We start from the raw sequence: 12,210 nt of genomic DNA on the forward strand, positions 1-12,210 counted from the left end.
GAGGAGGATGGGATGCGGCGAGGATTGCGCACCTTTCCTCGAGGTTGTTCAGTGTGAGGCCCAGGCTGGTCTGGCATATTCGAGGTCGAGGCCGATTGAAACTGGGCCATTGCGGTGGACAGCTCCGACGTGATCATCGCTCGGAGTAGGTCCTGGAAGACGGGCACGGACAGCATCGAAGGCATGTCCACTGCCTCGGTGCGCTCCACCGGGGGCGACCTCGTATCAGAGTATTCCCGTGTGGTGGAGGCACGGCCCGAAGGCTTGGAGGGCTTAGACGGGGCTGTAAGCATGGGGCTTCCGCCATGCGTCGCCGTTGTCCCCGAGGCTGGCTTCTTCGCTGTTACAGAACCTGAAGAGGGAAGAGGGGACTTACCCGGAGCCGAGGTTTTCTGTTGTCCCGAGGACTTCGGGGTCAAGTCTCGTGAGGTATCCGGGGCCGAGGTCAAGGCCAGGGCCAAGGCCGGGGCCGACCTCGAGGCCGAGGTGGAGGGTTGGTCCGGGGTGAAGAGATCCGCCATGCGGGCTTTTCTTCGGCGGAGGGCCCGGTTTTGGAAAATAGCGCACTGGGGGCAGGAGTCGGTTGGATGAGTCGCCCCCAGACAGAGGATGCACCGGCGATGCGGATCTGTGAGAGAAAGGAGCCGCTCACACCGGGTGCACTTTTTAAAGCCGGTCAAAGGCCGGGACATTAAATCGAAAGTAGCCGCGGCTCGATTAGCCACGCGGCCACGGGGACCCGGAAGCCTCCGGGTCGTTGAAAACGAAGCAGGAATCAAGTAAAAAGGTAAGGAATTCGCGCACAGCGACTTAATCGTGAAAAAACAAGAAAAAATCGCGGTGCTAGAAGGCAGTTGGGGCAGAGCCTGAAAAACACGGCTTCTAGGCTCGCGGAAAATTTTGAACTGGAGACCACGAGGGGATGCACCCCCTAGTGGAGCAGGAAGGCACGCATGCGTGGAGCAGCAGAGCAAACTTAAATCTTCAATCAAGTTTGCTTGAAAATGCTTCCGCATCGGGGCTCCGTAGATGACGTCACCCACATGTGAGAATATCATGCCTGCTTGTCCTGGGATAAATATTTTTTCATACGATATTGTATTACACATTTACAAGGGTGCCGTAGAAAAAAAGTCCCTCCAAGGGATGTAACCCCTGGCTTCATCATAAGAAATTCTCGCCTTCTTCTTTGAGTATCCCGTGCCAAATCTGGAAAAATTAGAATTTTATATCCAAGAAATTCTTTCATTTTATTTTTAAAGAAAAGTCTAAGCAACCAGTTTTTATCTGGTGCAAGAGCCACAGTGAGAAGCAATGTTGCCGCAGATACGGTCTCTCTATCCGAGAGTTCCAGCATTGCTGAAACATTAAGTGGTTGATTATCTTCCTGTGGTTTAGATGGTGATTTAATAGCTTTCATCGGCAAATAGTAGACTTGAGTATGTGGTGGTAATGTATCCTCTGGAATACCTAGAATCTCCAACATATAACGTTTCAGCATATCCCTAGGTGTCACAGAAGCTATCCTGGGAAAATTAATCAGTCGAAGATTATTATTACGAGAAAAGTTCTCCAGAGTTTCCACTTTTCTACGTAAATTTGTATTATCTTTTACTAATGCTTCACTAAGCTGTTTTGATACTTTTAGTTCTTGTTGTATATTCACAATAGAATTCTTGGATTCGTCAATTTCAACCTTCATATTTTTTATATCTGTTTCTTGAAGTATAATTTTACTTTCCAGCTGCAAAAGCTGGGACTTTACAGACTTAGCCAGATCAGCAACTAGGTCCCAAATTGAATCCAATGTTACTTCCCTGGGTTTTTCTATAACATAGGAAACATTAATAGCTTGAATAGTGTCACCAATTGTAAGCTGTTCCTGGCAATCCTTCTCCTGGACTGGGGTAGTCCCTGATGTTTCCAAGTCCTCAGTACTTCTTGGACTCACCTGAAAACTCAGGGAGTCCATCTCCTTGCTTCTCTCCGTGTTCTTCATAGCCTCCGAGGGTAGGTGCATGCCTTCTTCCGGTAGTTCCTCCACTCGTGGGGAGCTAGTAATCTGAGGAGGTGGGGGAGGTGCCCTAGCGTCGGGACTCAGCGTTGTTTCTAGCCCCAGGGAGATCGCCTCATTTCTGCCCCTCTGAGGCATCTCCAGCGGGGGTGCCGACACTGCCGGGATATCCTGCATCCGACGCAGGAGTTCTTCAATATTTCCGAAGAAGGAGACCGCAGAACGCCGCGATGCTCCAGCGGCGCTGCGACCTCTCCTCTTCGGCATTTTCGGGTGAGTAACTTCCCTCTAGGAAGAGTTTTAAGAAATCTCCGGCGGCGTGCTGCTCAGCCTCAGAGACCATCGGCCATCTTGGATCGCTCTCGATTTGGTTCTATATTAACACCTTTCAAGTATTTAAATGTCTGTATCGTAACTCCCCTGTCCCTCCTCTCCTCCAGAGTATATTTAGGTCTTCCAGTCTCTTCCCATACTTCTTTTGGTTCAAACGTCGTACCATTTTTGTCATCTTCCTCTGGGCCACTTCAAGTCTTTTTATATCCTTCACTAGATACGGCCTCCATAACTGAATACAATACTCCAAGTGCGACCTCACCAGTGACCTATATAATACCTTCCTTCTTCGGCTGATTATTTCACTTTCTATACAGCCTAGCATCCTTCTATACAGCCTGTATCTTTAGAATGTGTCTATGGACAATGCATCGGCTGGAGACCTCCACCTCTCCCGGGACCTGCGCAAGCTAAAGTGTGGAGAAACGTAGTTGTCCCCGATCCTGGAGATATCACCACAGAACCATGTAGCCTATACTCAAATCTACTAGCAGACGAACCTAGGGTGAGCCATTCTCCCAAGGGAATGGTCCCTGAGCTCCCAAACTGTGAATGTAGGCTGTCCAGGTTGGTGCATTGCAAAGCAGCCAAACCTCTTGAAGCAGACAAATCATGCGAAATAGTGAAAAAATTACTGAAGATTAAAAAATAAACATGAACAGAAAAGATTAGCTCCTATTGTCTCGTTTGTAGGAAGACAACTGGAAGTTGGAGGACAGTCCAGAGATAAGAGAGGAGGAGCAAAACTATGCAAATGAAGCTTCCTACAAGAAATCTTGTGAGATGGGATTGACTACCCGAGAGTTTAGAAATAGAGTGGGGTTGTACAAGAATATAGATTAATAAAACAAACAGAGACGTAGGAACACAGAAACATATACAAATTAATACTGATTATCAGCTCACAACTTGCCCCCTTCTGGTCAGTCCCTAAAAACAAAGACAGCTAACCAAAGCCTCAGAGACCCAAGTGAAAAAGAGAGTTTCAGCCACTTTATTCTGTTAAGTTTTGGCATCTTCTGTGCTTACAGTAGCTAACCTCATTCTGCTGCCCCCTTCCCCTCCTCTGGGCCTGGCAGGGTGCCATTGCTGCTGCCTTAATTGGTGGGATGCTATTGATTCCCAGTATGGCTAGGCTGCAAATATATGATGAAGCATACACACTATAGGCAACTAACTTAAAATACCTAGTGTCACCAAATCCCATACTCAACTCAAGTGTTATACCAATTCAGTCACTGAACCTCAATCCTCCCATCCCATTACTCCATTCATAACTCTGTCTTTCTTCAATTGCTTTAATGTAGCATATATATTCTGTAATTCCTTATAGTGTAAGTGGCCTCGAACCTATTTAGGCATAGTGTGACTCAGAAATACTGGATTAGATTTTGTTTTTAAACCCACCTTTTATGTTCTGACTAATGAATGTGAAACCATTGATGAGATCACTATACCATAGCATAGGTCCAGAGCGAAACGTATCCTTCACTGCTAAAAATCTTTTTTTTTTTTTTTAAATTTTACAGATGACAATGCTAAAAATGTCACGTCTCAATTTGCAGCCCTGTCCCTTGATCAAGTTCCACAAGAAGCCAATATGGTAGGTGCAGAAGTTAACTGAGAATTTGTTTTTACTTGAGAAGAGTCTCTAAATTGTTTATTTGACTAGGGCCTTGTGCCTTATAGCTTTTTGTCAAATTGATCTAATTGAAAAGGATTTGATGATTGAGGTCCTTTTTATGAAGCCTAGGATTGCAGCCAATTGGTTTAATGTTTGTAGCTTGGTGGCATAAAGGATGGAAGGATCTGAATATGGTTTGTGATTTATTTATTCTTCATTAACCGCTTTTTCCAACAAATGGATGAATACGGTATACATAAAATATAATTAAAAAGAAAAGAACTCCATAATAAAATGACAGGAAAGAACAAACATTCACCCAAGGAAGAACATCACAAATCTGTCTCTTCTCACAAGTATCTGTCAGGGCCAAACTCAAGAAAAGAAAGATAAACCAGTGGGGAAGTTCTAAGTATGGTATCAAATGCTAGTCTGAATAGGTGGGTTTTTAACAGGGCCTTGAATTTCACAAATGTTGGTTCTGAGTGAATGCAAGGAGGAAGATCGTTCCTTAATTTAGGAGTGACAAAGAAAAAAAAGCGAAATTTCTTGTTGATTTGTAGTGTGCATGTTTTGGTCCAGGGAGTATTAAATGATTAGCATCGAATGAGCAAGAGAGCATGAGGGGTTACAAGGAATGAATAGTGATAAGAGATGAGATGGTTGGTCTGTGTGGTATGTTTTATGTGTGAGGCTCAAGATTTTGAAGATGATGTGGTAATATACAGGGAGCCAGTAAAGTTGATGATAGAGACAAATGATCAGATTGATGGGCATGACATAGTAGGAAGATGGAGGTGTTTTTGGAGGGTTTGTAAATGCTTGAGTTGGGTGTTTGTGATCCCTGCATAGACTGAATTACAATAATCGAATCTGAAGATGATTAAAGCATATACAGTGGTACCTTGGTTTACGAGCATAATTCGTTCCAGAAGCATGCTCTTACACCAAAACACTCGTATATCAAAACAACTTTTCCCATAAGAGTTAGTGTAAACTTGAACAATTCGTTCCACATCCCCAAAAACTTAATTACCATTAGGGATGCCTCCACCGCTGCCTCTGCCACAGACCCATCCACGCGGCTCCTCCAATTCTCCTCCTCTGCTGCTGTTCGCTGCCTCTCACTGCGAGTGGTGCTGGCTAAGCAAACACCGCTGCCGCCGCCACAGAGCCCAACTGGAAACTGTTGGATCTGCCGCTCCCGGACGCTGCACCCCCCCCCCCCAGATGCCACTAACCCCTCTGCTGGGACTCTCAAGTTCTGGCTCACTCCTGCCGGATGCACCCTGACTCCCATGCTCCACCTGAGGCCACCGGCGCTGCTATCGCCTCTTCCCTGCACCGCCGGTGATAAAAGTGCCTGCCGCTGGTCTGCTGCTGAGCCTTGAGCATCTGCGCATGCTCAGGCCTTCTGGATCTCACCCTCTCCAGAAGGCCTTGAGCATGCGCAGATGCTCAAGGCTCAGCAGCAGACCGGCGGCAGACACTTTTATCACCGGCAGTGCAGGGGTAAGGACAGGGCCAGTCGGGGAGGGGGGGGAAGAGGCGATAGTAGCGCCGGTGGCCTCGGGGGGAGCAATACTGTTGGTTCCCGCGGTCGGGTCAGGTGGGGGCTCGCAAATCGAGTCAATGCTCGGTTTACGAGTCAAAAGTTTGCTGAGTGTTTTGCTCTTTTGCAAAACACTCGCAAACCGGGTTACTCGTAAACTGAGGTTTGACTGTATTAGCGGGTGAAAATTGTTAAAATCTAAGAATAAGCAGAGGAAATGAAGTTGACATAGGGCAAAAAATCCTGACCGAATAGTATGTGAAATCTGTTTTTGAAATGATAAATCAGAGTCAAGTGTAACCCTGAGGTACTTAAAATTGCTAACCATGTGGATGGGTCTGTTAAATAGTACTGGGTAGTGCTGCCCGATTCACGATTCGAATTGGTTTACCGATTCACTTCGGGTGAATTGATTCGAATCAATTTAAATTTTTAAAAAATCATCTTTCCGATTCGGACCCTCTCCCCTCACCCCCTAAAGCAAGAGCGGCAGCGCTGCTCTTGCTGGCTGACCGCTGCTGCACCTGTTTTAGAGGGCAAGAAGGAAGGGCCATTCGGGAAGTGCTGCAGTCCGGCTTCCCTCCTGGCCTCCCCGAAGGACTGCCCCTGCCCCCTGAAAGACTGCTCCCCGAAAGACTGCGCACCCCTCCCCCCCTGGGAAGGCCTCCTTGTTGCTCCTGGCCTCCCTGAACCATTTACCTTATTGCTGGAGCCTGCAGCCGAAGATCACGGTTACAGCATCTTTGTGCTCTGAGCTGTTTCCTCTGCTGCAGTCCCGCCCTCCTCTGACTTTAGAGACAGGATCGCAGTGGAGGAAACAGGTCAGAGCACAAAGACACTAACCGTGATCTTCGGCTGCAGGCTCCAGCAATAAGGTAAATGGTTCGGGGAGGCCAGGAGCAACACGGAGGCTTTTCCGGGGGGGGGGGGCGCAGACTTTCGGGAAGGGAGTCTTTTGGGGGACAGTCCTTCAGGGGGTGGGAAAGGCCTTGGGGGGTGCAGGCCTTCAAGGGGGAAACAGGCCTTTAAAGGGGGGGACAGGCCTTCACAGGGGGGACAGGCCAGGGATGGTGGCATAGGCCTTCAGGGGGGACAGGCAGGCCTTCGGCGGAAGGTCCTTCAGGGGGTGGGACAGGCCTTGGAGGGGTGAACAGGCCTTTAAGGGGGGGTGAAGACCTTTAAGGGGGGGGTCAGGCCTTCAAAGAGGGGACAAGCCCGGGATGGTGGCATAGGCCTTGAGGGGGACAGGCAGGCCTTCAAGGGGGGGGGGAACAGGCCTTCAGGGAGGAGGTGCAGGCCTTCAGGAGGGGACAGACCTTCAGGGGAGGGGGGCCCTGGTGTAGAAGTACATGGAGGGAGGGAAGGGGGGGTTCAAAGAGACATGCATATGCTGGACTTTGGGGGGGAAGAAATAATGGGTCTAAAAATAGAGGAGAGGGAGAGAGATGATGGACAATGGGATTTAGGGAGGAAAGGAACAGAAAGGGAGAGAAGTTGGACACAAGGGATGGTGTGGAGGGGGGAGGATAGAGATACTGGATAGGAGGGTAGTTGGGAAAAGAAAAGGAGAGATGGTGTACCCTGGGGTGGTGGGGAAGGAGGGAGAGATGCTGGATGAAAGGGTAGTTAAGAAAAGGTGGATCTGTGGAGGGAGACAAAAAAAAGGAAAGATGCCAGACCTCTGGGGGAGGGAAGGGAAATGGAAGGGGAGGACAGAGATGGCAGATGGATGGTTAGCATGCAGAAAGAAGGAGACCCTGGCAAGCAAGTTATCAGAAGATTTGAATAATGACCAGACAACAAAAGGTAGAAAAACTAATTTTATTTTCCATTTTGTGATTACAATATGTCAGATTTGAAACGTGTATCCTGCCAGAGCTGGTGTTAGACCGCAAACGTGGGCTAGGATTTAAGAGAGAGAGGAAAAGTGTTTTTTGTTTGTTTATTTTGTTTACACCACAGCGCCAGTGTGGTTAGGAGAAGGCAAAGGGGGTGAAGAGGCTATAAAATAAACCCACCAGGATGTTTGAAAAAAACACCCAAATGGGAAGGAAAATCGAATCGAAAAACCAATTCAGTAGGCTGAATCGAATTGAACCAAATTTTTTTTTCCTGAATCGGGCATCACTAGTACTGGGATTAGTGTGGGCTGTGGCAAGGGGTCATTGATCCACTGCCTCGACCTTGCCTTCTCCTCCCACTACTTGATCACCAACTTCAGCATCTCAAGTCTTCCTTTCTCTGACTCTTATTTGCTAACCTTCACAACTCATCACCCTCCCCCCAAACGTGGCTAATCTCCACCACTACACTTCGGAATCATCACTGCTGTTTTATCCTTCCTCCCAACCACTATATCACATACCTCCATCAATGAAGCAGTCTCCTCCTACAACACCATCCTCTCCTCTGCTCTAGATATCCTTGCTCCTCCCACTCAACATTCAGTGAGACATGCCAAACCCCAGCCCTGGCTAACTCCCCTAATCCGCTACTTACACTGCTGTGCCCAGTCTGCTGAACACCTATGGCTTAAATCCCGCACTCATTCTGATTTCATCCACTTCAAATTCCTATTCACCTCCTTCTAGTTCTTTATCTCTTGCCAAACAAGAATATAATACCCACTTAACTAATTCTTTTGGCTTCAACCCCCACCATCTTTTTGCCACACTAAACTCCCTACAAAGTGCTCTCACCTTCCATCCCCCATCATGCTCTCCCCAGACCATGGCTGAGTACTTCTACAACAAGGTTCACAAAATCAACCTCAAATTCTCAATCAGATTATTTCCCCCCGCCCCCTCCTGTCCACCCATCTACCCTTGATACCCTCTCTTCCTTCTCTGAAATTACTGACGCTAAACATCTCTTCTCCTCCTCAAAGTCCACCAGCTGCTCTTCTGACCCTATTCCTACCCATCTGATCAGCACCATCCTCCCCATGGTTACCCTCTATTCCAACATAATAGTCCCTGATACTTTCAGACATGCTGTAATCACTCCTCTCCTCAACAAAAACTTTCACTTGACCCTATCTGCCCTTCCAACTATCGCCCGATCTCCCCCTCCCCTTCTTAACCAAGCTACTTGAACATGCAGTCCACCACAATTATCTGGACTTCCTCATCACAGCATATTCTCAATCCACTTTAGTCAGGCTTTCGCCCTATGCACTCAACCAAAACTGCCCTGGCTAAAGTCTCTAATGACCTCTTCCTGGCCAAATTCAAAGGCCTCTATTCCATCCTCCTTGAACGCTCTGCTGCCTTTGACACTATTGATCACCACCTACTCCTTGCCACACGGTTCTCCCTGAGATTGTAGGATTCTGTACTCTCCTGGTTCTCTTTTAAACTCCCAGCACATGTTCAGCATATGTAATGGTGGGTCTTCTTCCTTAGCTATCCCACTATCGCTTGGGGTACTGTCTTGGGACCTCTCCTCTCCATCTATATTAACTCCCTCAGTGTGCTGCTCTCCTCCCAAGGTTTTGCCTTTGACTCCCAGATCTACCTCTCCACACTTCCCTGCAGGCACCCAGGCCCAGGTCACAGCCTGCCTGTCTGACATTGCTTCCTGGGTGTCTCACCACCATCAAACTAAATGTGGCCAAAACTGAACTTATCTTTCTACCCAAACCTTTCTCCCCTCTTCCTCCATTCTTTGTTTCAATCAATAATGTTCTTATCCTCTCTGTTATGTCAGCCCACAGTCTCAGGGTCATCTTTGACTCCTCTTTTTCCTTATTTGCTCAGATCCAACAGGCCACCAAAACCTGTTGTTTCTTTCTCTATGGATAGATTAAGCCACAGAGTCAGCCACAGACTCATGGCCACAAGCACAGTGAGGAATCTACCCTGCAATTTTTCACGGCAGAGTAAAGGAGTGGTTTACCATTGCCTTCTCCCGCGCAGCATGAGGCTCCACTATATTGCTGCTGCTCAACATAGAGCCCCTCAGCCTACAGCACCTGGTATTCCCAGGTGGGCTCCTATCCAGGTACTAACCAGGCCTGACTATACTTAGCTTCCGATAATAAGAGCAGGCCTTCTCAGGGCGGTGAGGCCATAGGCTTCTTCCTCTAACATTGCCAAAATCCGACCCTTTCTCTCAGACCACACCACCAAAACCCACATCCAAACTCTTATCACAAATCGCCTTTACTACTGTAACTTCCTTCTCACTGGCCTCCCACTAAACTACCTTTCTCCAAACCATTCATACCTCTGCTGTACGACTAAGAACATAAGAATTGCCATACTGGGGCAGACCGAAGGTCCAACAAGACTAGTATCCTGTTTCCAACAGTGGCCAACCCAGGTCCCAAGTACATAGCTGGATCCCAAGTAGCAAAATAGATTTTATGCTGCTTATCCAAGGAATAAGCAGTGAATTTCCCAACGTCATCTCAATAATGGCCTATGGACTTCTCTTTTAGGAAATTATCCAAACCTTTTTTAAACCCCACTAAGCTAACTGATTTCACCACATTTTCCAGCAATGAATTTCAGAATTTAATTACACGTTATGTGAAGAAATATTTTCTCTGGTTTCTTTTAAATCTACTACTTAGTTACTTCATCGCTTGTTCTCTCATCCTAGTATTTTTGGAAAGAGTGAACAAGCAATTCACATCTACCCTTTCCACGCCACTCATTATTTTATAGACCTCTGTCATATCACCCCTGAGCCATCTCTTCTCCAAGCTGAAGAACCCTAGCCACTTTAGCCTTTCCTCATAGGGAAGTCCCATTCCTTTTATCATTTTTGTCACCCTTCTCTGTACCTTTTCTAATTCTGCTATATCTTTTCTGAGATACGACCAGAACTGCACACAGTATTCAAGGTGCGGCCGTATCATAGAGCGATATAAGGCACTATAACATTTTCATCTTTGTTTTCCATTCCTTTCATGATAATTCCTAATATTCTATTTGCTTTCTTAGCAGCTGCTGCACATTTTCAACATATCCTCTGCACATTTTCAACATATCCTCAGCAATGATACCTAGATCCTTTTCCTGGGCAGTGACTCCTAACACAGAACCTAGCATCACATAGCTATAGTTCGGGTTCCTCTTTCCCACATGTATCACTGTGCACTTGCTCACATTAAATGCCATCTGCCATTTTGACGCCCAGTCTTCCAGTCTCACAATGTCCCCTTACAATTTTTCACAATCCTCTTGCGATTTAACAACTTTGAACAACTTTGCCCTAAATTCACTAACCTGCCTGATCGGGCCTGATTCGGGCAGGTCTGACGAATTCACCAATCTGCAACATGCAGATGAAGGCGATCGAAGGAACGCCCCCATTTGCTGGCACAGATCGCTCTATAGCGATCCCCACACATGCGCAGACCATCTTTAGCCCTTGGTGCCAACAGCAAATTTAATTATCTCACTAGTTAGTCCCATCTCTAGCTCCTTGATAAATATGTTAAAAAGCAGCAGTCCCAGCACAGACCCCTGGGGAACCCCACTATTTACTCCAAAAATACCTCTCATCAAACTCTTAGAATTTTTCTTTCAATAGAAACAGCAATGGGTGTTCCTTTCTATTAGACTTATCTTAAACATAGGAATTTAAATACTTTAAAGTCTTAGAGTATTTAAATTCCTATGTTTAAGACAAGTCTAATAGAAAGGAGCACCCATTGCTGTTTTTATTGAAAAAAAAATTCTAAGAGTTTGATAAGAGAGGTATTTTTGGAGTATTTAGTTAGATTGATCTCTCTTAGTCCTGTATAGTTTTCTATTGAACCCCACTATTTACCCTTCTCCATTTAGAATATTGACCATTTAAACCCACTCTCTGGTTTCTGACTTTCAACCAGTTCTCAATCCATAAAAGGAACAAAGAAAGGGCCCGGATATTCCATAGTCAAAAAATGGACGTCCAAACACAAAAGAAGAAAAGAGACTGGAATTCAATTATCTTGACAAGGCTTTTATTAAGACAAGTCAAATAAAAATAATATGATCCCCACTTATGGATGACCGATGTATGATGTGATACGGACCCAACACGGACAAAGTGGCTGAGGTCAAGTGAGAGTGTGAGAGAGAAGGGCAAAGTGACTGAGGGTCAAGAACTTGCCCATCATGAGAAATCTGATCTCATGTTTTATTTTCAAAGAGAAAAGATGAAATTGTATTGGTCACTAATGGCAACTTTTGTGAAGGTCTTCTTTTTCTCATATTCTTATAAATAGGCCCTGTCTGTGTCATTGTTAATTTTTACTCAGTTTGTAAAAATGACACACCACCTGTCAAGGGGCCAGTTTATATGAGACTGAAATATAATAGATCATGGGCTGCAGCAAGGAAGATGGCGTCTTGAGCAGGTCGCTGAAAAGAGCTCTCCCGCCTTGAAGGTGAAATTTCTATACAATTTTGGGGGGAAGAATTCGTTTTCTATGCCTTAAAGAAGGGGGAAACAGAGGGGTCACCCTCAACCTACCTCAGGTTCTTCGACGCCACGGCAGACTGTTATTACAGCATACACAGTCCAACCTTCCACATCGGGCGTTTCCGCTGCTGTGAGTCAGGAAGTTCACAGCTTGGACGGCGAGTTGTCGCTCTCGCTGAGCCTGCGAGGACCGCATACACCTCCCAAACCCGGAGAAACGTCGGCAGAGCAGACCATGCAGGAGGGCTCTCTCAAGTATTTTGAGAGAGG

General features: G+C 46.4%; 1 protein-coding gene across 5 annotated transcripts in view; it reads left to right on the forward strand.

Moving 5' to 3' along the window:
* LOC117361288 (caspase-10-like) overlaps window positions 1–12,210 on the forward strand; it is a 135,963-nt gene that overhangs the window by 80,793 nt on the left and 42,960 nt on the right. For all 5 annotated transcript variants that reach the window (XM_033946431.1, XM_033946433.1, XM_033946434.1 and 2 more), the window contains exon 8: window positions 3,877–3,950. In XM_033946431.1, coding sequence (XP_033802322.1) covers window positions 3,877–3,950 — 74 coding nt within the window. The remainder of the gene's footprint in view (window positions 1–3,876; window positions 3,951–12,210) is intronic.

This window comes from Geotrypetes seraphini, chromosome 5, assembly GCF_902459505.1.
Source record: "Geotrypetes seraphini chromosome 5, aGeoSer1.1, whole genome shotgun sequence".
In the NCBI taxonomy this organism is placed as follows: Eukaryota; Metazoa; Chordata; class Amphibia; order Gymnophiona; family Dermophiidae; genus Geotrypetes; species Geotrypetes seraphini.